The 26,283-nt window shown below is 49.5% G+C and overlaps 1 protein-coding gene across 1 annotated transcript in view; it reads right to left on the reverse strand.

Annotated features, from left to right (window-relative positions):
- Positions 1–1,014: 1,014 nt before the first annotated feature.
- Positions 1,015–26,283, reverse strand: part of LOC119350193 — a 66,474-nt gene continuing 41,205 nt past the window's right edge. Inside the window, exons 3-9 of the mRNA XM_037618141.1 lie at positions 5,685–5,775; positions 4,333–4,839; positions 3,481–3,828; positions 2,194–2,291; positions 2,061–2,089; positions 1,894–1,955; positions 1,015–1,338 (exon numbers count right to left, since the gene is read on the reverse strand). Coding sequence (XP_037474038.1) covers positions 1,015–1,338; positions 1,894–1,955; positions 2,061–2,089; positions 2,194–2,291; positions 3,481–3,828; positions 4,333–4,839; positions 5,685–5,775 — 1,459 coding nt within the window. The remainder of the gene's footprint in view (positions 1,339–1,893; positions 1,956–2,060; positions 2,090–2,193; positions 2,292–3,480; positions 3,829–4,332; positions 4,840–5,684; positions 5,776–26,283) is intronic.

Genomic DNA, 26,283 nt, shown 5'->3' on the forward strand with positions numbered 1-26,283 from the left:
ATTTCCGTCATATACCTATTTGATTTCACAAGCATTAATATATCTTTGCATAAACTCGGTCAAACTTTAAAATAGTTTGACCCTTCAACAAAGTTGAAAGTACATTTTTTCAAGAACGGAGGGAGTATGCTATATGATGATCCAATGTACCAGTGCACCTCAATGGTTTTTGGCTCTAGTGTACCAGTGCACCTCAATGGTTTATGGCCGTTTACCGTGATTGAACCACAAGTCACGAGGAGCACGCCACAAAGGCCATAAAGAAAAGAGTTCCAATCCTACCACCTGGGTTCATCAGAATTGCCAAGAAACATAAACAAGCTGATTTAAGGAATGAAGAAAGATGTCATGTCTGTTAGAAGAAACCATTTTTTTTGTATAGAACTAAGAAAGAAAGAAAGAAAGCAATTGACGAAGGATGCCTGGAAAATAAAAATTCTTGCACATTCAGACATTTGGTAGTGTCTAAATTTGTTGTATGCAATCAATTAGAGTCATCTGCTCATGCTGCCGTCGAGCTTGGTTACATAAGAATTAGAGTCATGGTTCAAGCTGAATACTGACATACGTTGCACCCTTCAGGCCCATGTCAAAGCCTCGGAAAGTTATATACTACTCCCTTCGTTCACAAATATAAGATGTTTTGAATATTGCAATATTCACTACATACGGACTGAAATGAGTGACAAAAGACACAAAGTATTTATATACCTTCAATTCAAAAGAAGATAAATTATCTTATATCTGTGAACGGAGGAAGTACTACTTAGACAACAGTTTTAGAATGATAATGAGATTGAGAGCGTTAATAGACAAGGATCAGCATCTGTGGTGGACAAATCACACAAATCGATAACCATCTCGACAAACTGCAGGAGAATGGATGCTCGTCTCAGCGCACCTGCACAGTGAATTTGCACAGAAGACATCAGTGCAGCTCAAGCTCAACTTCTATCCCTATATGTGTTACAAAAGCTTGGACTAGTAAGATATTATACCTTCCAGCTCTGGTATTCATACGTGCTTAAGCATCTTCAGGACAGTCGATGCAGCAGTGCCAAACAACCTTCTGGACCGATACTTACTTGTGGGCGTCGGTTTACTTGCTACTCTCACTCTCGGATAATTCCTCTCCAACGTGCCAAGAAGGATATGAGAGTGCCTTTCAGCTCTCAACTTCTCGGAGCCCCCATCACTAGTATACAGCGGCAACTCTTTCTTCGGTGTGTAGGGCGGAAAGATCTTCGTAATAAACCGAGCTGTCAGCACTGATCTCCATACCGGGAAAAACTGATCTCTTGCATACAGGTGGTTAACTCGTCGTTCCTTTGCCACAGCCTGGTTAACATGTACATAATCAAGATATCAGCGTCAACAACACACACATAAAACATACATATACCATTTAGTCTGCAAAAAATCGTGTGCTTAACAGCAGGTGCAGACTGTACAAACTACAAGCCCAAGATCCTAAACTCACTTAGACCGGATTTCCCTCTTCTTCTTTTTTTGTTAATTCAGAGTACAAAAGGGAACAAAAATGGCATGTGTGTCTTATGCATAAACTTTTACTACAACAATATAAGATCATTTGCACAACATCAGTTATCCAGATAAAAACTAAAACAAGGGTTTCAGCTCTAGCCATCAATGAACTCTTGAATTTGTACACGCAACACTAAATTATGGGATAATCCGTGAAATTGTAGCCTGAAGACTTGAATGTGACTCTCATCATACAAATGAATATTAAAACATTTTTATCAGTCTCAGCATGTAAACATCAGAAAGAAATTAAAACAGAAAACACAAAATTCATAAAAAACGATAATCAGCATCCAGCAAAATAAGAGATAGAAAAATCGAGAGGAACTCAACTTCAAATATCCTTACATTTTTCTCCTTGACTTCCGGAGTAGGTGATCCAGTGGCTGCCTTGGTCAAATCTGTGTCCCCTGTTTCCCATGACAGAATTATTACAGCCTATTTTGCGAAATTTGTGAAGTTACTTTAAAATACCAGGCTGTGAAACACAGACGTACCGTGTTCAGGTAACACACCGTCCGGCCCTCCACAGTCATAGGGGAAACTTCAAGAGCATGTGAAATAAAGAATCAAAATATTGTTAAGTAATTATCTACAGATACAAGATATAGCAACCATATAGAAGCACAAGGCATGAAAAAATCGAACCATTGAAGGTCTTCAATGCAAATATCTTTTCCGAGAGGACCAACGTCATAACTTTTGAGAACTGCTGAAACTTTTCCATGGACCTCGTGATGAGATGCCTGCATATTATTCTATAAACCCAGTAACAAAGGTAATTAAGTTTGACTTGTTTCGATTTACTTGATAAGTGTCCAATCGTACTCAACTCATGTGCTATGTTCTAACCTGTTCCATAAACCCAAATGGCCTGGAGTGCCAAAGACTTAAAACACTAGACTAGCAGTCTACCACTACAGATCTCAAATGTGTTTAACAGATAGATACTAGTACACTTGTATCCGCAATCTTATTAAATCCTCAGGGTTTGAGCTCATGGTGATGTCGATGCTTAAACATGGATGCCCATGAAAAGTAGTTGAGTTGGATCAAAATATCTCCGTGCGTGGTGAAGATGTGGGTGATTGTGACTTTGAAGATGATCATTCATATCATGCTCATGGTGGTGAAGAGAGTAATGGGTTGAGGAGTGCTCCAATGAGTTAGGGAGTGGGATGATCATCAGAATGGCTTTTACTAATTGGGTTATTTTCCTGCGATGCCATGCTTGCTACTATCTTGTATTAGTTTATCGGTCTATCAACTTACGCAATAAACTTATGCTAGTTGATAATTGCTGCGGTGCAATTACATTAATGCCAGTTGTTATTTATGTGATTGGACATTGACCAGACTCGCTACAGAACAGTGACAAGCAAACACTCTTCTTATGCCAGACTATTGGCCATGTTTGAGTTTTGGTGACACCAACATTTGGTAAGATTGGTATGGTCAAGCAATCAAGTATCTCAAAATAAATAAATAAATTATAGTAACAACAACCTTTTTCAATCAGTAAATAGTACCAAACTAGAATATGGAACTAGTTGCATCTATGGCTTACCTCGAATAACCGATTTAGTACTATAACTTAGGGAAATACTGATAATGCACATTTTCAGGAGATATTGATTATAAAGATGTCATAACAGAGAAAATCCAAGAAAAAAAAAGATGTCTGATGACAATGATGATTTGGTAAAACAAGAAGAAAAAACAGCCAGATACTCTGTTCGGCAGATCACATGCCTTGCAAGTCAAAAAGAAAAAACTCTGTTCTTTTTGTTGTGGTCGGCAAGGGAACTGTTATATAATATTTTCTCACTATGATCAATACTTTAAGGTTCAAAAGCCAAACCATAACATACTAGAATATTAAGATTCGGTAAAACAAGAAAAAACAAATATATGCATCAAATGAAAAGGTGGTACCTCTGAATGAGTTTGAATATATGCATCAAGAGCTTCACCAGCTTTCAGAATTATCCTAACAAGGAACAACACATTATAGAAACGTACTTCCTTCTCCTTCCGCTGCTTTGCTTCCTTGGTATTTTTACCAATTTGCAATCCACACCCCTCCCTTATCAGGGAGAATATAGAATCATCAATACGGTTCTTGATCATATCAAAACCATTGAGCTTACGGAATCGCCTTTGAGCTGCAAGGAGAAGAATAGCTGCAGGGACAATCTTCCCATGCTCGATGTAATTCAAAAGCTCATCGACTACATTATCAGTGTGAGCTGCAAGCAATCTAGTGGTGTCCAAGAAGATCTTCTGCATAAGTCACAAATACAGAACAGCTTTCACTTCAAGTGCTTATAGTTAGGGGTGCAGCGCGGCGCCCGATCCGCCCCGCTTCGTATACAAACTTGGACAGTTTAGTTTTAAATCGAGATTGAGTGGATTAGCTTAAATTGTATTGACATTCGACTTATGCGGGTCTAACCGGGACGCCGTCCTGCACCCCTACTTATAGTATACATAACATTGACATCAAACTCTACCAGCAAACAAAATCAACTTAAAACTTATAATTACAGAGAAACTTGACTCATTTCCCATTGATCAAAGAAAAACGGTGCCTCCTGTATTATGGACATAAATACATCAGATGTTTTCAAAGATAAACTGTCCATCTCACAAGTTGAACTATACAAAATCACAGATTGTCAGTTCTTAAGCACTGTTAAGAATGGTGGATTTAAATAACTGGGATGAGCTGAACTTCTTTATTGCTATCATGTAACCAAAGTATGTAAGGAGGGATTTAACACGAACCATCTCAGGCAGGCAAAGCAGATGTATGAGCTTGTAGATGTACCCAACATTCCCCTTCCTGTAGTTCTCGTCAACTAATAGGTTGTCCTCTAGATACTTATGCTGGCAAGTGTTCTCGATGGCAACATGGAGTGGGAGGAGGCCCTCGATGATTTTATTACCCGAGGTGCGCTGATTGGCAGATGCGCCATACCGTAACAGTAACTCAACCATTTCAACGGAGAATGACTCTGCAGCTTGGTGGAGGGGGAAGTACCCAAAGCTGGTCATGTAGTTGGGGTTGGCACGTACCCCGCAGAGCTTAGGCGACTTGCCCTCCAAAACAAGATTAGCACAACGCAGAGCATTCTCTAGAATAATTAAGTCAAGGGTTTGTGGAATGATGACAAAACCAGAAACCAAGCACTCCCTGTACTTCTCGAAGATGCGGAGGAAGCGTGGAACACTATCCTTTTGGAGGACGGCCAACAAACGATCGCATATGCCATAATATTTCACGAGCGTTTCCTAGATGGACCAATCCATGTAGAAACAAAATGAAAGGCAATCAGTTCAGTTATCCAACTAACAAAGGCACTTTATGCCATTGAAAATTAGGAAAAAGTGCAATTTTTCATCCCTCGACTATTACATATGTAGCTTTCAGCACTAAACTTTTAAACCACCCAAAGTTGAGCCCTCCACTATGAATAGTTCAATACCGAGCAACTCTCATAATGGTTTCGAAAACAATTCCGAATTACATGGCGCCTACATATGTAGGTCACATCGCCACCATATGTCAAGCATGTCACAAATTTTCTATGTGATATTCCATATGTTTATTACAATATTTGAACATCAAATCTAAATTAAGAAAACAAAAAAATTGCAAGAGAAAACAAATGTCTCCCTCCTATTTTTTTCCGTAAAGTTAAGTTATTTCTGCAGTTTACACTTTAGAAGTTCTTTAATACAAAAACAGATGTGATTTTTGGGAAGTTTTTCTCTAGAACATTTCTTGTTTTCTAACTTTTTAAAGATGTCTTGAAATTATTACCAATTTTATGAATTGTTTTTATGGGAACTGATAGCGTGACGGAAACTGGTGGGTGATGTGGCCAACAGGTAGGCGCCAGCGCCACACCACTTGAATGATGAAAGCTGCACATTATTGATAGTTGAGGGAGCAACTTCGAGACATTTTCGACTTTAGGGTTGAAAGTTACAATCAGATAATAGTTGAGGGATGAAAACCACATTTCTTTTATAATGTTGCAACATACAGGTTAGCTAGAAAAAATATTGAGAATATTAGTAAGATGCCAGACGATAGTCAATCTATCATACAAATGAACAAGTATTAAAAAAACCTTGGGAGTGCGGTCGGGGGAGATTATATTGGTAGCTCTGGCGTCAGCAAGGAAACGCTGCAGTTGAAGCATGTACTGTAAAATAAGAATTCTCAGTCAAGAACCACCACAAAAATAAGTGCAGTGAGAAGAGGGACGTAGTGGGATAGATGTATATCATTTGAGCAGGGGCTAGTTACTTTACCTCCCTCATATGTTGAATAGGACACGTCAAGTCAGCTAATGAGGGGTGAGGAGGAGGATGGGGAGGTTCCCACGGGTCATACTCGTCCGTGGGCGCTCCATCAGTGGTACCTTTACTATTATGTTCATGATGAAGAGCTTCCACCGCCGCAGTTCCGTGGACTGTTTGCAGTGACATTGGATGAAAAAGGGAAGCATGAGATTGAATTACCATGCCAATCCAATTTGCCACTCTGCCGAGATGCCAAATTGTAGTGTGCTGCAGCTAGACAACATGAAAGAATGCAGAATGCTTGAATGAAATTCAGCAGAGGCTGTTGGGACCTAATCAGCCTTTGGTGCTAGTTAATTTACATATGAAGGAACAGAAAAGTAATCTTTGACCAAATGCAGCAGTGCAACAATAGATCGGAATAGTGTCGATATCTCAACTGGATCTTCCAAACAAGGTCTCTTCTTAAGAATTGGCTTAGCATACAGAAAAAAAGATCTTAACAATCTACGAGTTCTTTTGTTTTCTCTTGAGCTTTCGGATTAGCTTTCCTGCAAATTGTGGAAATTTTTTTCTGTTTCTTTTTATGCGGGATCTTGTTAACTGATCCCTTTATGTACATCACTTTAGTGCATAATGCATTCTCAGGAGGGCTTGCCACTACTGTTTCTGTAAGCAAAATGCAACTGTTCTTCATTTTGGTACCTAATAGTAGAAAAATATAATAAATGTGTGTCGGGGGAAACTGATCCACGAACACCTATGGGGCCGGCGGACCGGGCCCCTTTCGGTTCGGCGGGGGGCGGAGATCGCACGAAGAGCAGATCGAGGCGAAGCACACGAGAAGTTTACCCAGCTTCGGAGCTCTCCGGAGAGATAACACTCCTACTGCTGCTTGTTTGATTATCTTGTGTTCTTGCTCTAGAGAGAGAGCGTAGTGTTTTTCTGGGTTACGAATGAGTCGAACTTCGCGAACCAGTCGAACGGAACCTCCTCTACGTTGCGCATGGGCCTCCTTTTATACGCTAAAGGGGTCACCGACAGGTGGCAACACAGAGAAGGGTACAAATGTAAAAAGTGAGGTGGTTGGTACAGTTACTTGTACAGTGCACCCTACCTAACCCTGGCGGCAGGGGACAAGGGCATTAAATGCCCGTCTGAGTCGCCCAAACAGTGCAGAAAAGGACCGTTAGGGGCGCCACCGTTCGCCACGATGGCGATCTTGTCAGCTTCGCATGCCACTGCGCACTGCTGGCTGCACAGCCTCCCGCCACGCGCGCCTGGAGAGGCCCCCAGAGCGACACGTTGGTGGATGCGCTGGAGCGTGGGCACAGAGTGGCCGCCTGCCGCGGCAAGCGCCTTGCCGCTGCTGTTATCTTGTCGGGTCCGGAGGCTTGTCGCTCACCGGGCCTCGAGGTACCTTGGTTGGTCTTCCCGGCAAGCTCCTCTTGCCGGGGCCTTGTTGCCTTGCCGGAGCGCATGGCGCGTCGCGGCAAGTTCCTTGGAGTGCCTCGGTTGGCCTTCCCGGCTAGCTCCTCTTGCCGGGGCCTTGTCTCCTGAGTTTAAATATTTTGTTCTTGAATGGCTCCAAGGGAACCACGGAGGATCTTGGTGTTAGCCCGGCAAGCCTTGCCGCGGGGTGCTGCAACTGCCCGTGCACAAGTTCGGGGTACTAGGGTACCCCTATTCTAGTACACCGACAGGAGCCCCCGGGCCTGGGCCAGACACGGTGCCGAGCGCTGTTGGGCCAGGCCCAAGATAGGGCACGGGCACATGTGGACTGGGCCACGCCGAATCTCGCTCCGTATCCACCGCGCTCTCCCCTAACGGCACGCGTTGAATGCGGCATCGTGGGAGAGATCGTGGGTGGTTCTTTATTCGGAAGGGCGAAACGTCCGCCCCGTCCCTTTTTATAAGCAGAGGAAACAGGGGCAGTTCGTTCCCCCTCGCTGGTTGCTACTACTCCATCTTCACGAACCTCCGCCGCCCCCCCCCCCCTTCTTCTCGAAGTCGAGAGAGCAGCGCTCCGCCCCCCATTGCCACCAGCATCACCAACACCGTCGACCTCCCCCACCACCTCCGCCATGGCTCCGAAAGCCGACAAGGGAAAGGGCGTGAAGTCGGCCGAGGCGCAGCGGCTCGCGGCGCTGCGGAAGGAGCGGGCGATCTTCTCCCCCCAGCTCGGCATGAAGGAGCTGAGGGAGTACTTCTACCTCTTTTGGGCGACGGAGACGCGGGCGCATCCGCGCACGAGGGTACTCCCGGCCGCTGCTTCGGAACTGGCTCCAAACGGGTACCCATTCTTCGCGCTGTTCTTCTATTGCGGGCTCTGCCCGCCCTTCTCGGAGTTCTTCTGCGATATCATGAACACCTACGGCTTCCGCCTCCTTGACTTCACCCCCAACGCCGTTCTGACCATGGCAGTTTTCGCACATTTGTGCGAAAACTTTGTCGGAGTCCACCCCAATGTTGCCTTTTTCCGCCACTTCTTCATACCTCGGGTAGAGAGAGGAGAGCCGCTTGCCGGAGGGATCGCCTGGATCTCGAGAGTCGGCAAGAAGGAGGCGTACTTGGAGGGTGAGCTCCGCAGCAAGTGGGAGGAGTGGAGAGCGGAGTGGTGCTAGATCGTCGAGGAGAATCCGCAGCCCTTCACCGCCGTGCGCCAAGCTCCAATAGTGCGCGGCAATGACTGGAGCAACGTGGCCCCGGAAGACGAGAGGCTGAAGATCGCCATTACTAGGATCCTTCGCCTCAGGCTTGCTGGGCTCACTGTAGGCGCTGTAGGCGCAGATTTCCTCCGCCGCCGCATCGCCCCCCTGCAGGAGAGGGGGAGGCCCGCCTGGGAATTCAAGAACTCGGCGGACATCATGAGGCTGCGGCCGGGCCTCAACTACAACTTCACCATCTTGGAGCTGGATGCAATGCTCCTAGAGTTGTTCAAACGCGACCCCCAGCACCCATTCACGCTGCCGAGGGGCGTCGTTTCATTGTGCAACAATTCTTCGCTTGACCGGATCCGCGCCATGATGTCGTTGTGCGATTCACACGGAATCGTTCCAACTTGGCAAGAGCCTGCGGATGACGTCGTGCAAGCGTTCTTCGACAACTTGGAAGAAGTGCCGGTCCACGCTGACGAGTAGAAGAGCCTCACCCGTGACACCATCGACGAGGAGCTGCAGCGCATCGCCACTAGGGCGGAAGAGGTTGCGGCCGCAGCTGCCGCGGGCGCGTTCGGGTTCACTGTGGAGGAGGCGGAGGCTGCAGAGGCGGCAAACCTCGCCGAGCGCGTGGAGTTCATTGGCGAGGAAGAGCCTGCCGGTTCTGAAGCTCAGCCGAGCGAGGCCGGCGAGGAAGAGCCCGAGCCTTCAGAAGGCTTGCCGCAGGCGGAGCCCCTGGCCCCGCCAAGAAGGCGTCTTCGCAGGGCCGCGGACGTAGCGGGGCGGCAGCCGGGTCAACAGCCGCCAAGCCGTGCGACACGCTCTACCGCGGCAAGCAATGTTGCCGCGGGAGTGCCCCACACAGCAGCGGCAACTGGAGCGGGATCTTCCCGGGCCACCGCCACCGCCCCCGCCAAGCGGGCAAGGGATCCTACTCCTCCGCCTCGCCGCACCGAAAGGGAGCCGGACTTTGATCTTTCGCGCTCAGCTCCGACGAGGAGGAAGAAGAGTAAGTTTCCTTGGTGCTCTTGTAGTTCTTCAATCTTGCTGTTTTTATCTTGTATCTGACTTGCTTCAATCTGGACTCCTTTATTTTCAGGACGCTGGCCCAGAGAGCGGCGAAGAGGGCCAAGGCCGCGGTGATTGTCATCGAAGATGACCCCACCGTGTCAGCAGGGGGTGGGTCCGAGACCATCTTGACGGACCCGGCAACCACTCCTCAAAACAGCCCCCAGCGTAAGTTCATAGTTAGCTTTCTGCTGTCAGGCGTGCATGAGTGCTTTTTCCTTTGTTGATATCTTGCTTGTTGATTTGTGTAGGAGCAGAGCAGCCATATCAGGAGTGCCCGGAAGCTGGTCCTGAAGTGCCATCTGCTTCGACTACGCCGCTAAGGGAGGAGTTCCCGGTAAGGGAGCGCTCTCCGGCAAGGGAGAACTCTCCGGCAAGGGGCAGCACCGTCGATCCTGCGGCGGCCGAGACCGCAACTGCAGATCTTGGCATAGGTAATTCACTTGCCCAAAAACTTTCCCTTGGGTTCTTCTTCTTTTGATTTTCTTCTCTTGGATTTTTGATTGATTTTTCTCCCTTCTTCGTTCTTCAGACCATCTGCTGCTGTGCCAATGGAGACAGAGGGCGCCGGCGAGGAAGGGGCCAGTGCTGATGAGACCGCCGGCGAGGAGGCCGCCAAGGCTACCGCCGCAGAAGCCGGCAAGGGGTTGGGCGATCGCACTGATGACCCTGAGGCCGCAAGAGCGCCAGGCGCTGCGCCGACCGCCGATCCCTCTGCCGCTTCTGCGGAGCCGGGCTCCGAGGAGCCCCAGCCTGGCGCCTACTTGAAGGCCGGTGACGATAACTTCATCAAGCTACCCTGGGCGTCGAGGTCCAGGGCGCCGGTCGAGGGGGAAACTTTCGATGAGGAGGTGCTCACCTCTGCTGGACTGTCGTTGGTCGATGCGCCCAGCAGCAGCAGTGGCGAGCCTGAGGAGGAGCAGCTGCTGCGGAAGCTGCTGTCACTCTACCGCGCACGATAAGCCAAGCTGGCTTCCCGGGAAGCGCTTGTCGCGAAGGCGGGAGTTGACATGGAGAAGCGCGCGGAGGAGCTCCGGGGCCACAATCAAGAAGCTCTCAGGTCCCTGGTACAGGAGCGGGAGCGACTCGACGAGGAGCGCACGGCCTTCCTTCTTGAGAAGGCCGAAGCTGAGGAGGAACAAAGGCTGGCCGCCGAGAAGCAGTCCGCGCGAGAAGGCGAATTGGTGCAGCGGAAGGCCAACCTCGACAGCTACGAGGAGGAGCTCGCCGAGCGCGAGCAAGCACTTGGCGGGGCGCTCAAGGAGGCAAAGGACGCTGCCGCAATCGCAGAGGCTGCCAAGAAAGAGCTGGAGGAGAAGGTGGCGCAGCTGGAGGCCAACATCGGGAAGAGCGGCGAGGAGCTTGCCGCGCTCAAGCATGAGCGTGAGAAGGATGTTGCCGCCCACGGTGAGCTGCAAGGTCTTCTCGCTGAAAGGGGCAAGGAGCTCAGCGCCGCCAAGGATTCCAATGTGGTCCTGGAGTTGAAGCTGGCCACGCTGATGCAGACGCTGGAGGCCGCCAAGGAGCGGGAGAAGACCTTGTCGGAGAAGGTCAAAGCTGATAAGGCGCTGCTGGAGAGCATCGCAGTTACCCAGAACTCGTTCAGAGATACTATGGAGCACTGGACCGAGGGTCTGGTGAATATTGCCGCAGTCATCGACGAGGAGCTGGCGCAGCTGGGGATGGAGGACTTTGGGTATCCCTCCGACGAGAATCTCCAACCCAGCGCCAAGCTCAGCCTGTTCTTCAAGGGCATGGCGACGGCACTCCAGCGGCTCCGGGAGAGGATCCCAAAGCAGCTGGCCGACGAGTCACGCAGGATTTGCGCGGGGGCTCTCCAGAAGGTGCTGATGAAGGTGGCCTTCCGCAACCCAGGTCTCAACCTTACCAACGCCCTCAGGTCCTTGCCGCCTGACGCCGATCTGGATGCGCTCAAGGCCCTTGTCGCACCCATTGTGGACAAGGTGAGCGAGATCAAGAGGGTTGAGGGCGATCGTGTAGACTAGGCCGCCCGTTTTCTCTTTTCCCTTGTCGCTGCTAATCATGTTATGAAAATAGTCTGTTAGAGCTGCGACAAGTTATCTTGTAATATAACTTTATTTCTGTTATCAATTGCTATGTTATTTCCTCTACTAGATTCTATCCTTTGTATGTTTTTACCCTACGCTTCTAAGGAACTTGTCGGCGCAGGCGCTCGAGCCGCGAGTGCTGAGTGTGGAACGTCAGCAGCCTGCTGGCGGCGCTGCTTCCGACAAGAAACCTTGTCGCGACTAGATGCAGCACACTTAAGTTGTTGAGCGGACTCGAAACAAAGTAAGGGCGCAACTAGCCACGAGTTGGTTCCTCCGCGCACAGGTTTTCCATACAAAGCAGGGTCGTTCGAGGAAGATAACTCAAAAAATTTAAAAATTGATTGCTCAAACTTTGGCAACTTAGCTTTTCTGTCGTTTGCTTCCCGGCAAGGCAAAACTTTGCTTGAACGACGCCTGGTCCATACCACAATCTTCTCCTTCCCCCCCGGCAAACTTGTGTGCGAGGGAACCTTCTTTTCCTTTGTTGAAAAAAGAAGAAAGAAGAGAAAATAATGATATGGAGCCCTTCGGCTCGTTATTGCTTACCGGATGTAGGTGCTGCACAAAGTGTCAGATAACACATGCAAGAAAGAAACTAATGCATGAAATGGACAAGTTGTGCGGAGCACATGGGGTTCTATTTATGCACGGGATCTGCGCCCGGCTTTGTACAAAGGATTACATGCAACAGCGGCAAGACTTGTACAAAAGGTGGTTGCCGGAACGAGTTCCGGCAACCGCGCCCTATGGGAAAAACTTACGAAGATATTCTATGTTCCAGGAGTTGCTCACCGGAATGCCATCTTCGGTCTCAAGGCGGACAGCGCCGGGCCTTGTGACTCGTTTCACCCGATAAGGGCCTTCCCACTTCGGTGTCAACTTGTTGGAATTCTTGGTGGACTGAACGCGCCCAAGAACAAGGTCGCCTTCCTCGAAGCTTCTGGCTTTAACTTTACGGCTATGGTAGCGGCGCAAAGCTTGCTGGTATCGAGCAGCTCGTACAGCAGCCTGAAGACGATCTTCCTCAAGGAGCAGCGCGTCGTCTTGTCACAGCTGTTCTTGCTCAAGCTCATCATAAGCGAGCACTCGAGGCGATCCGTATACGAGTTCCGTGGGGAGAACTGCCTCTGCTCCATAGACTAGAGGGAAAGGTGTCTGGCCAGTGGCTCGATTTGGCGTCGTTCTGATCGACCAAAGAACCACCGGCAGCTCCTCGATCCAGTTTCTGCCGCACTTGAGCAGCCTGTCGAAAGTTCTGGTCTTGAGCCCGCACAGCACTTCAGCATTTTCCCTCTCTGCTTGACCGTTGCTTCTTGGATGAGCAACAGAAGCGAAGCATACCTTGGCGCCAAGGTCTTGGACATACTGCATGAAGGTGCGGCTCGTGAATTACGTGCCGTTGTTGGTGACGATCCTGTTAGGGATCCCGAAACGGCAAACAATTGACCTGAAGAACTTGACTGCTGACTGTGCTATCACCTTCCTCACTGGCTGCACTTCCGGCCACTTTGTGAACTTGTCGATTGCGACGTACAAGTACTCAAAGCCCCCGACAGCTCGGGGGAAAGGGCCGAGGATATCGAGCCCCCAGACCGAAAATGGCCAGGATAAAGGGATCGTCTGGAGAGCTTGAGCTGGCTGGTGTATCTGTTTGGAGTGGAACTGGCACGCTTCACACTTGGTTACTTGTGCAGTTGCATCCTGGAGGGCTGTCGGCCAAAAGAAACCTTGCCGGAAAGCTTTGCCGGCAAGTGCTCTTGCGCCAATGTGGTGGCCACATATGCCTCCATGTATCTCTGCCAACAGCTTTTGTCCATCTTCCCGGCAAATACACTTCAATTTCACACCGTTGAGTCTTCTTCTGTATAGTATGCTATCGACAAACTGGTACATACTTGACTGCCGGGCTACTTTTTCTGCTTCTTCTTGCTCTTCGGGAAGTTCTCCTGTCTGAAGGAAATGGACAATCTACTGTGCCCATGCTGGAGTTTGTGGCTCGACAACAAGGACTAAAGGCACATCTGCTGCTGCGGGAACATCCGCTTCCACGGCAAGGACTTGCGGCCCTGCCGGAGCTTGATGTTCCCCGGCAAGCTTGCCGGAGCAAAACTTGTCGGGAGCGTCTGCTTCAACGGAATAAACCATAAGGCTTGCCGGAGCAGACTGCCCCTCAGCAACCTTGGTGTTGATCTTGGGGACTTTCTTGGCGGCGGCTTTGGGGAGCTCTGCCGGAAAGTAGTCACCAGAAATCAACTTCCTCTTCTTGCTTTGTCCAGTTGATGGTGTTACGGATGGTTGAGTCAACTTGAGCACAAAGATCCCTGGTTCCACAGGTAACTTTAGTGCGGCGCACTTTGACAGGCCATCAACAATGTCATTCTGAGCTCTTGGGATATGCTCCATCTGTAGGCCGTCAAAGTGCTCTTCTAGCTTCCTCACTTCATCAACATATGCTTCCATCAATGGACTCTGGTAGTTCTTGTTCACTTGGCGGACGACAAGCTGTGAGTCACCCCTGACAATGAGCTTCTTGATCCCAAGGTCTGCTGCAATTCTGAGACCGGCAAGCAATCCTTCATACTCTGCAGTATTGTTGGTTGCTTGCTCCTTGGGAAAGTGCATCTGGACTACGTACTTGAGGTGCTCTCCGATGGGCGCGACAAGCAGCACGCCCGCACCGGCGCCTTGCAGCGAGAAGGCACCATCAAAGTACATCAGCCACTCTTTGCTTGCCTCTTTGACGGGGATGCTCATCTCTGGAATTTCTTCATCTAGTGTTGGCGTCCATTCTGCTATGAACTCTGCCAATGCCCTGCTTTGGATAGTTGAAGTTCTCTCAAACTTGAGGCCAAAGCTTGACAGTTCCAGCACCCACTCGACAATCCTGCCTGTCGCTTCTGGATTTTGCAGTATCCTCTTTAGCGGAAAGCGAGTGACGACTGTGATCTCATGTGCTTGGAAGTAATGGCGCAGCTTTCTCGAGGCCATGAGGAGGCCGAAAAGCAACTTCTGCACACCAGAGTACCTTGATCTAGCCCCCTGTAGAAGGGAACTGACAAAGTAAACTGGACGCTGCACCATTCTCTTCTGCATCTTATCATGCTCCTGCGCAGATCCATCTCTGTCGGGACCAGAGCTTGTCGGCGAAGCCCCCTGCTTGTCGCTGGATGCATCTACCGTGGTTGCTGGCTCATCATCTGCCTCCCTCTCCGCCACTAACGCAGCACTAACCACTTGATTGGTTGCCGCTATATACAGCAGCAACTTCTCTTGCGGCTTTGGTGTGACAAGTATTGGAGTGGAGGACAGGTATCTCTTCAAGTCCTGCAGCGCAGCCTCCGCCTCCGGAGTCCATTTCATAGGACCTGCCTTTTTCAAAATTTTGAAAAATGACAGGGCGCGCTCAGCAGATCTAGAGATAAACCTGCCGAGAGTAGCCACGCAACCGGTAAGCCTTCGTACATCCTTGACGCGCTTTGGTGCTTCGATCTGCTCAATGGCCTTGATCTTGTCGGGATTGGCTTCAATTCCCCGCTGAGACACGAAGAACCCGAGAAGCTTGCCAGATGGGACTCCAAACACGCACTTCTCGGGGTTAAGCTTGAGGTTGATCCTGCGCAGATTTGCAAATGTCTCGTCTAAATCTTGAATCAGGGTCACCTTGTTCTTGCTTTTGACCACTATGTCATCCATGTAGGCTTCCACATTTCTATGCATCTGCGGCTCAAAAGCGTGGTGGACTACCCTTGCGAATGTTGAACCAGCATTCTTCAAACCGAAAGGCATCCGTATGAAGCAGTACGTGCCACACGGGGTGATAAATGCGGTTTTCTCTTCATCCTCTTCTGCCATGAAGATCTGATGGTATCCTGAGTATGCATCAAGAAATGAAAGCAAATCACATCCGGCTGTGGAGTCAACAATCTGGTCAATGCGCGGCAAGGGAAATGGGTCTTTGGGACAAGCTTTATTAACATCAGTGAAGTCAATACAAAGCCTCCATTTCCCGTTAGCCTTGCGCACGACAACAGGATTGGCCAACCATGTGGGATGGAGCACTCCTCTGACAAGGCCTGCTGCTTCCAACTGCACCCACTGCTTGAGCTGGCGGTGCGAGGTGTGCAGAGAAGCACCACCGTCAACGCACATGACCTCTGTGGCTTTCTGGAGGCCGCGGCCGCGAGGAGGTCTGTCTCCTTGCCGCTGCTTGGCCTTGCCGCGGCGTCCTCCTCGGCCGGGACGTTTCTTGCCAGATCCCCCAGCACCTTCCTGGGCCTTCTCCTTGTCGCGCCGCTCGTATTCAACTTTCTGTTGCTCAACAAGCTGCTCGACTTTCTTACAGTTCTGGAGATCATGGCCCTTGGTGCGGTGGATCTTGCAATACTGCTTGTTGGTGCCGTCCTGCTTGTCGGCGACCGCCACCTCCGCGGCAATCTCCTTGCCGGAGTCACCAGCTTTGGCTTCCTTGGCGCCACCACCGTTGCCGGACTGCTCAACAACTAGCACCTCTTTGCCTTTCCTCCTTCTGTTGTTTCGCCGCCGGTTTTTCCTTGCCGGGGCAGCATCTTCACTGTCAGATCCTCCCGCTCCTACATTCTCTCCGGGGAGTCTTCTCCCTTCCTCAGCACGTGCACACTTGTTGGCCAGTGCATATAACTCACTGACGTCCCTGATCTTGCACATCACCATTTCCTCCCGCATCCTGCGGTTTCGCACGTTCTGATGGAACGTGCTGATCACCGCGGCAGGGTGGACGTCTGGGATGTTGTGCTGCACACTGCTGAATCTTTGAATGTACTCGCGCAGGGGCTCTCCTTCCTTCTGGGCGAGCAGATGAAGATCACTCTCCTGGCCATGAGGCTTGTGTCCGCCTGTGAAGGCGCCGACAAACTGATGGCACAGATATGGAGTTGTCTGGCAAGTGCATGAGCCAGGACCTGACGTTGGGCTTGAGTACCAGCGGGAAGTAGTTGGCAAGGATCTTGTCATCCCGTCCCCTAGCAGCATGCACCGCAATGGTGTAAATGCTGAGGAACTCCGACGGATGCGTCTTGCCGTCGTACTTCTCCGGTACGTCTGGCTTGAAGTTCTTCGTGCTGGGCCACTGAACTTGTCGCAGCTCACGAGTGAACGCAGGGCAACCTACCGCGTACGGCAGATCGCCTGGTTCCCCTGGCGCATGCATGTCAACAGAGGGCCCAGCGCGCTTGTCGGATTGACGTCGCGCTTCTCTTTGGCGCTCGATGCGAGTTCGAGCGTCTTCTTGTTGTCGATCATGAAGAACTTGGCGCTGATCGCGACGAGCTCGTGGATCCGAAGATGCGGTGGAGTTGCTGTCGAGGTGGACCCGGTGAGTCGGCGATCTTGGCCTTCGGGGTGGTGATTGCATGGTAGTTGCACCTCCACCCGTTTCGGCGCCATCGGCTCGCGCCCGGCAACCCTGCCGCGGCGGCGACGCGCTCGGCCGCCGTGGAGTGTCGCCATTGGCGTAGCCGATGAGACTCTGAATGGTGGCCCTCCATTCGTCGATCTTGTCCGACGTCGGAGGGTAATCTAGGAGAAGTTGAGCTCGCGCCAAAGCTTCTGCTGGAGTGGTGGGTGGCAGTGGCGGACGGCGCGAGGAGCGGGACGTGCTCGGACTTCTAACTATGTTAGAAGGAGCAGTATCCCGTCCAGGCGACCGTACCCCGCTTGTGCCAGCACGCTGGCGTGCATGCTGGTCTTGAGCGCCCCGAGATCCACCAGCTTGGTCTTGGCCTATCATGCGTATGGCACTGCAAGTGCCATGACGCTGTTGGTCTTGCGCCTCCTGAGAGTGGCGTGGAACATGTACAGTCGCCGAGGTTTGTGCAGCCTTGTTCTTGGACCTGGCAGCATCATGAGCTTCCTCGTCGACGTCCATTCTTCCGCCGGCGTCCATTCCACCACCCGTTTGCTCAAACGATGGTGGAGGTGACGTGGACGGAGCGGCTGCCGCCGAAGTCTTCTTCTTCGGTGGCATGTTGATGAAGGGAATGAAGATCTAGCTCGTGTGAACGCCGGATCAGGTTCACACAATCTCGACGCCTCCCCTACCTGGCGCGCCAAAGATGTCGGGGGAAACTGATCCACGAACACCTATGGGGCCGGCGGACCGGGCCCCTTTCGGTTTGGCGGGGGGCAGAGATCGCACGAAGAGCAGATCGAGGCGAAGACACGAGCAGTTTACCCAGCTTCGGAGCTCTCCGGAGAGATAACACTCCTACTGCTGCTTGTTTGATTATCTTGTGTTCTTGCTCTAGAGAGAGAGCGTAGTGTTTTTCTGGGTTACGAATGAGTCGAACTTCGCGAACCAGTCAAACCGAACCTCCTCTACGTTGCGCATGGGCCTCCTTTTATACGCTAAAGGGGTCACCGACAGGTGGCAACGCAGAGAAGGGTACAAATGTAAAAAGTGAGGTGGTTGGTACAGTTACTTGTACAGTGCACCCTACCTAACCCTGGCGGCAAGGGACAAGGGCATTAAATGCCCGTCTGAGTCGCCAAACAGTGCAGAAAAGGACCGTTAGGGGCGCCACCGTTCGCCACGATGGCGATCTTGTCAGCTTCGCATGTCACTGCGCACTGCTGGCTGCACAGCCTCCCGCCACGCGCGCCTGGAGAGGCCCCCAGAGCGACACGTTGGTGGATGCGCTGGAGCGTGGGCACAGAGTGGCCGCCTGCCGCGGCAAGCGCCTTGCCGCTGCTGTTATCTTGTCGGGTCCGGAGGCTTGTCGCTCACCGGGCCTCGAGGTACCTTGGTTGGTCTTCCCGGCAAGCTCCTCTTGCCGGGGCCTTGTTGCCTTGCCGGAGCGCGTGGCGCGTCGCGGCAAGTTCCTTGGAGTGCCTCGGTTGGCCTTCCCGGCAAGCTCCTCTTGCCGGGGCCTTGTCTCCTGAGCTTAAATACTTTGTTCTTGAATGGCTCCAAGGGAACCACGGAGGATCTTGGTGTTAGCCCGGCAACCCTTGCCGCGGGGTGCTGCAACTGCCCGTGCACAAGTTCGGGGTATTAGGGTACCCCTATTCTAGTACACCGACAATGTGCTTCTTTTACCATTCAGTGACAGCAGATTCCAAAGTTGACAGAAATTATTCAAAATTTGTTGAAAACTAGAAGGATTTGAAGTGCAATGTATGTGCTGATTAAGCATTGAACTCATGACGGCGTACAGATCTTACAGCCTACACAAACATATACACAAGGTTCCTCGGTGTATAACATATAGGCCAAGATGCATACTATTTTCATAATGGTTCGAGTTTCAGATACTTGCAGGCAGTATGCAGGTTGGAGAACCAAAGAGAGCTGGCCTTTAGGTACCTGATCTGGAGCGGTCGATGGGGCGGCTGACAAGGTAGACATTGGCCCAACTAGAGGCCGCAACACTGACCGCAAACAAGTTCTCAATGTCAGTAAAATTCTTACTAAGGTATACTGTACGTGCTACTGATGATTAAACAAAAGAAGCAGCAGATAACCTGTCAGGAGAATGATGATTAAACAGAAGTATCACGGCCTGATGCAAATCACCACCAGTTGATGGCGACTAGGTGGAAGAAAATTCGCGATGGATTGTTCTGATAAAGGGAGCTTCCACTACTCAAATTCGCTTAACTCCTTGCGTTTGTTCGAAAAGGAAAAAAAAAGGATCTTTCTTCCTCTCTTCTTCTATGGGGATGGGAAGGCACGGCGCATCTAGGGTTCCGCTTCGGTTGAGGAGAGAGAGAGAGAGAGAGAGAGAGAGAAGAGAGAGGCCTGATAGTGATCGCCGGCTGAGAAGATGCCGACAAAAGGGGCGGCGGGGATCGATATCGCAAGCGGAGTACCTACCTGCGACGGCAGCTGCTGGAAATCTAGAGGACGTTTTTTTTTCTCCACGAGGACGCTACGGTCGCCCGATCCAAGCAAGCGATGAGTCACCTCTCGAGCTGTCGGATCACATTGTACGTCCAGGATCAATTCTGGACTCGATCGTGGCCCCTCACCCACTCATCTCTGTGCAATACCTCGCCTCGTGGATAACAATAGGGTTGGCTGCTAAAGATTAATGCTAGGCAATCATAAGAAAGGGGATTGCTACGCGTCGGCCGGCGGATCTTTTAAAAGATCAGCTTTGCGAGGTCGTCAGATCTGACTTATTAGTAGCCAAGCGTCATCCTTTACTTTTGCAACGAAGTCTTATTGCAGAAACATTTGCAAGGGTCTTCTTCCCCAACGCACCATGTAACGAAGCGCCCGTATATTATGTGATTTTGTTGAGATCCTTGTATAAATCCTGGCGCTCAGGGTATCGTCTATCGTTTGTTAATTTGCCGCGTGCCAAAAAAATAGCTGAAGCATTCGAACACAACTTTCACTGCGGCGCTAGCTATTTTCTTGGTTTCGGCTGGGAATTGAGCCAAAAGTTCAGGAATCGACTCTGGCGGCCGCTCTATGTGTCTGTGTTGTAGATGCCCTAAGAGTTTTCGCATGAATTTAATAGATTGATACACTTGGAAGATTTGGATTGGATATGTCGGTGTTCTGCATACGGGGTACCCAGACTTGCCTGCCTGCGGCTCATGGTGTGGCATCATCAGCGGCCTGGTACGACCCAGTTTCAGCATCAGCAACTCAAGACCCTCGCGAGGGGCCTTGCGACGCGGACGACGCCAAGACCTCCAAGGGGGTCGGCCTCCCCAGGCTGGCTCCCGAGGAGCGGAGACTTCTATGCAAGGTGCACCTCGCGAGGCTTAGCTGACGTGAGCCATGACGACCAAGGCCAGGCGGGCCGGCACGAGCGGGCGCAGAGTACCAGTTTCCTCTTCGGTGCAAAGGAGGCAAGCAGCAGGCGCGGAGTCCCGAGGAATCAGCCAAATATTTCCATTCTAGTGCAAGAAAACCAAGACCGCCACGACGATAGGACGGAGGTCATCACCGAGCCCACCGCATCGTCACGACCTGAGGCTTTTGCGAGCGAAGACCATTTTAGTCAGGATAGGGTGTACTTGTTGTCTCCCTTCAAATTTGGCCGTTGTGGGATCCCTTCCCGCCTACATTTGGGAAGAGGAAAAAGGCCGCTATAAATAGGACCTAGCCACCACACGGAGAGACGGACACGGGGAGACAGGGACAAAGAGAGAAGGATTGGATCCATTCCACCCTCTCCACCTCACCAGCTCACTGGAGCTCAAGAACACACCTCCTGAGGTTGTTCCCCACTATGCTAGTTCTTCCTCAGCCCCTCGAGGCAAATCCACCACAAAGCGGGAGTAGGGTTTTACACCGCAAGGAGGCCCGAACCTGGGTAAACTGTCATGTTTTTCCTTCCTTTCGAGATCGACGCACTAGGCTGTGAGGTTTCACGAGTTGGCAGGTTGGGTAGGTCGAGATCTCTGCACGCACCTCAGAGTTCGAACCTATCAAGGGTTTGCGGACACTAGTAGAAAACAGGGCTTTCGTCCAGGCCAGTTTAGCCCATTAGTCCCGGTTCAATCCAGAACCGGGACCAATGGAGCTATTTGCCCCGGTTCGTGAGCTCAGGGGGCCGGCCGGTCCACGTGGGCCATTGGTCCCGGTTCGTCTGGACCTTTTGGTCCCGGTTGGTGGGACGAACCGGGACCAATGGTCCTGACTCCTGGCCCACCACTATTGGTCCCGGTTGGTGGCATGAACCGGGACCAAAAGGGTTACCTTTAGTCCCGGTTCATGCCACCAACCGGGACAAACAGTGGTGCCTATATATAGCCCCTCGCGCAAGAGCAGAGCACACTGCTCTGTTTTTTCTGGCCGAGGGGGAGAGGGCTTGGTGGTGCTCTAGCTCACCTCCTATGCACACAAGGTGTTCGATGGAATGCCCGAGCCACACTACTTAAGGTTTCTCCTCTACAAGCTCGACCGCCAAGCTCCATTTTCCTCAATATTTATCTAGGTTTAGTGGTCCGTCACGCCCCGTCCCCATCTTCACCGCCGTCGATCACCCGCGTCGATCTCATCGCCGGCACCACCGTGGTGAGCCTCTTGTTCTTATCTTCTTTCTGAAAGGAAAAATATTATTACTTGTTTGTTTAGATAGATACTTGTATTATTTTCTTACTTTTATTATTGCATCTTATATAGTGCGCCGATGGTTTTGGTATCCGCCCCCGTCGGCCCTCGTCCTGTCTATGATTCGGATGTGGTATATATTATCTTTTCATAACTATTGGTTCATTTATTGTTTATGAAAATTATGCCGACCAACGTGACATAGATTTTATTTATCTAGGAGGTTGTTGAACCGGAAATTCCAACCGACCCTATTGTTGAGAGGTTAAATTTAGTTGAAGAAGAAAACAATTTCTTGAAGGAAAAAATAAAAAAACTTAAGGAGGAGAAGATGATATTGGAGTTGCATGTTGCGGATGTCGTCGATGATCACAAGATCAAGATGGATGCAATGCGCTTGAAGATGAGAAAGATTAGAAAATATGCCATTCATACCGAGGCTTGGTATCATTATGCCGTTGGATCAGTTGTTACCTTGGTTGCGATTATGATCGCATTTGTTTTCGCATTGAAATGTTTTACATAGTTTCAATGTATGGTTTAATTAATTTAGATGCTCTGCAGAGCTTTATGTTGTTAGATGAGAACTATGTATCTACTTTGGTTTTTATGTGACGATGAACTTCTATTAATTTGGTCACTTAATTATCTATTCATGATGTTCTGTAATGATTTTTGACACACTTAATTATATATAATGCACGCAGATGAACCGGCAATGGATGTACGGTGACAGACACACCTCCGAGTACATTAAGGGCGTGCATGATTTTCTCGAAGTGGCTGAGGCAAACAAGCAGAATGGTTTTATGTGTTGTCCATGCCCTATATGTGGGAATACGAAGTCTTACTCCGACCGGAAAATCCTTCACACCCACCTGCTTTACAAGGGTTTCATGCCACACTATAATGTTTGGACGAGGCACGGAGAAATAGGGGTTATGATGGAAGACGGCGAGGAAGAAGAGTACGATGACAACTATGTGCCCCCTGAATACGGTGATGCTACTGAACATCAAGATGCACCAGACGATGTGCACGATTGTGCTGCAACGGGCGAAGCTGCTGAAGATCAAGAGGAACCAGACAATGTGCCCGATGATGATGATCTCCGCCGGGTCATTGTCGATGCAAGGACACAATGCGAAAGTCAAAAGGAGAAGCTGAAGTTCGATCGCATGTTAGAGGATCACAAAAAGGGGTTGTACCCCAATTGCAAAGATGGCAACACAAAGCTCGGTACCGTACTCGAATTGCTGCAGTGGAAGGCAGAGAATGCTGTGCCTGATAAAGGATTTGAGAAGCTACTAAAAATAATGAAGAAGAAGCTTCCAAAGGATAACGAATTGCCCGACAGTACATACGCAGCAAAGAAGGTCGTATGCCCTCTAGGATTGGAGGTTGAGAAGATACATGCATGCCCTAATGACTGCATCCTCTACCGCGGTGCCTACAAGGATCTGAATGCATGCCCGGTATGCGGTGCATTGCAGTATAAGATCAGACGAGATGACCCTGGTGATGTTGACGGCGAGCCTCCCAGGAAGAGGGTTCCTGCGAAGGTGATGTGGTATGCTCCTATAATACCACGGTTGAAACGTCTGTTCAGAAACGGAGAGCATGCCAAGTTGATGCGATGGCACAGTGAGGACCGTAAGGAAGACGGGAAGTTGAGAGCACCCGCTGACGGGTCGCAGTGGAGAAAAATTGAGAGAAAGTACTGGGATGAGTTTGCAAAGGACCCAAGGAACGTATGGTTTGCTTTAAGCGCGGATGGCATTAATCCTTTCGGGGAGCAGAGCAGCAATCACAGCACCTGGCCCGTGACTCTATGCATGTATAACCTTCCTCCTTGGATGTGCATGAAGCGGAAGTTCATTATGATGCCAGTTCTCATCCAAGGCCCTAAGCAACCCGGCAACGACATTGATGTGTACCTAAGGCCATTAGTTGAAGAACTTTTACAGCTGTGGAATGGAAACGGTGTACGTACGTGGGATGAGCACAAACAGGAGGAACTTAACCTAAAGGCGTTGCTGTTCGTGACCATCAACGATTGGCCCGCTCTCAGTAACCTTTCAGGACAGACAAACAAGGGATACCATGCATGCACACACTGTTTACTTGACACCGATAGTACATACATGGCAAGCTGCAGGAAGAATGTGTACCTGGGCCATCGTCGATTTCTTCCGACCAACCATCAATGTCGAAAGAAAGGCAAGCATTTCAAAGGCGAGGCAGATCACCGGAAGAAGCCCGCCATGCGTACCGGTGATCACGTACTTGCTATGGTCAATGATTTACACGTAATCTTTGGAAAGGGTCCCGGCGGACTAGCTGTTCCGAATGACGCTGAGAATCACGCACCCATGTGGAAGAAGAAATCTATATTTTGGGACCTACCCTACTGGAAATACCTAGAGGTCCGCTCTTCGATCGACGTGATGCACGTGACGAAGAACCTTTGCGTGAACCTGCTAGGCTTCTTGGGCATGTATGGGAAGACAAAAGATACACCTGAGGCACGAGAGGACCTGCAACGCTTGCACGAAAAAGAGGGCATGCCTCCGAAGCAGTATGAAGGTCCTGCCAGCTACGCTCTTACGAAAGAAGAGAAAGAAATATTCTTTCAATGCCTGCTCAGTATGAAGGTCCCGACTGGCTTCTCGTCGAATATAAAGGGAATAATAAATATGCCAGAGAAAAAGTTCCAGAACCTAAAGTCTCATGACTGCCATGTGATTATGACGCAACTGCTTCCGGTTGCATTGAGGGGGCTTCTACCGGAAAACGTCCGACTAGCCATTGTGAAGCTATGTGCATTCCTCAATGCAATATCTCAGAAGGTGACCAATCCAGAAATCGTACCAACGCTAAGGAGTGATGTGGCGCAATGTCTTGTCAGTTTCGAGCTGGTGTCCCCACCATCCTTCTTCAATATCATGACGCATGTCCTAGTTCATCTAGTCGACGAGATTGTCATTCTGGGGCCCGTATTTCTACACAATATGTACCCCTTTGAGAGGTTCATGGGAGTCCTAAAGAAATATGTTCATAACCGTGCTAGGCCAGAAGGAAGCATCTCCATGGGCCATCAAACAGAGGATGTCATTGGGTTTTGTGTTGACTTCATTCCTAGCCTTAAGAAGATAGGTCTCCCTAAATCGCGGTATGAGGGGAGACTGACTGGAAAAGGCACGCTTGGAAGGGACTCAATAATATGCAGGGACGGATATTCTTGGTCTCAAGCACACTACACAGTTCTACAGAACTCTACCTTGGTGACCCCGTATGTCGATGAACACAAGAACAGTCTGCGCTCCAAACACCCGGAGCAGTGCGACGACTGGATTACATGTGAACACATCAGGACTTTCAGCAGTTGGTTGGAAACACGTCTCAGAGGTGACAGACTGTTTGTGATGAGCTGTACCTGTTGTCCAGGGGACCATCTTCGACTGTAATGATTTGGAAAGGATACGAGATAAATGGGAATACATTTTACACGATTGACCAAGATGAAAAGAGCACCAACCAAAACAGCGGTGTCCGCTTTGATGCAGCAACCGACAATGGAAATGACACATATTATGGTTACATAGCAGACATATGGGAACTTGACTACGGAGTAGATTTTAAGGTCCCTTTGTTTAAGTGCAAGTGGGTCAATCTGTCAGGAGGCGGGGTACAGGTAGACCCACAATACGGAATGACCACAATGGATCTGAAAAATCTTGGGTACACTGACGAACCGTTCGTCCTAGCCAATGATGTGGCACAGGTTATCTATGTGAAGGACATGTCTACTAGACCGAGGAAAAGAAAAGATAAGGAAGCGAATACATCATACAATGAGCGAAAGCGCCACATAGTTCTTTCAGGAAAAAGGGACATCCTGGGAGTGGAGGGCAAGACAGACATGTCTGAAGAGTATGAAAAGTTTCATGAAATTCCCCCCTTCAAAGTCAAGGCTGACCGAAGCATCCTGATAAACGATGAAGATTATCCATGGTTACGGCGCAATAAGCAAACGACACAAGCGAAGAAAAAGTGAAGACTTTCTCCCGCAACTATTATGATGATAACATGCCAACTTTGTAACAGACGAGTATGATACCATTGTCCGTTTTGTACATGCACATGCTATGCCAACTTTTTCAGAGTTCATTTAAAAACTATGAATTTTAAAACCTCGCCAACCGAAGGGCGCTCACACCGGTTTATAAATAAAGCAACAAAGAAAACAAAAAAAGAGTTTCCAAATTTGAAAACTAATGGCACTAACAGAAAGTTTATAATTTTTCTAAAACTAAAAGCAAAAAGAATTAAAAAATAAAGCAAAAAACAACAAAAAATAAATAATGCAGAAAACAGAACAAAAAACTGAAAAAAAATATAGCAACAATAAGTATTTTGTTGTAAGTAGAAACAAAATAAAATAAATAAAGCAACAAAGGAAACAAAAAAAGAGTTTTCAGATTTGAAAACTAATGGCACTAACAGAAAGTTTATAATTTTTCTAAAACTAAAAGCAAAAAGAATTAAAAAATAAAGCAAAAAACAACAAAAACTAAATAAT

Source organism: Triticum dicoccoides, chromosome 1B (genome assembly GCF_002162155.2).
Source record: "Triticum dicoccoides isolate Atlit2015 ecotype Zavitan chromosome 1B, WEW_v2.0, whole genome shotgun sequence".
In the NCBI taxonomy this organism is placed as follows: domain Eukaryota; kingdom Viridiplantae; phylum Streptophyta; class Magnoliopsida; order Poales; family Poaceae; genus Triticum; species Triticum dicoccoides.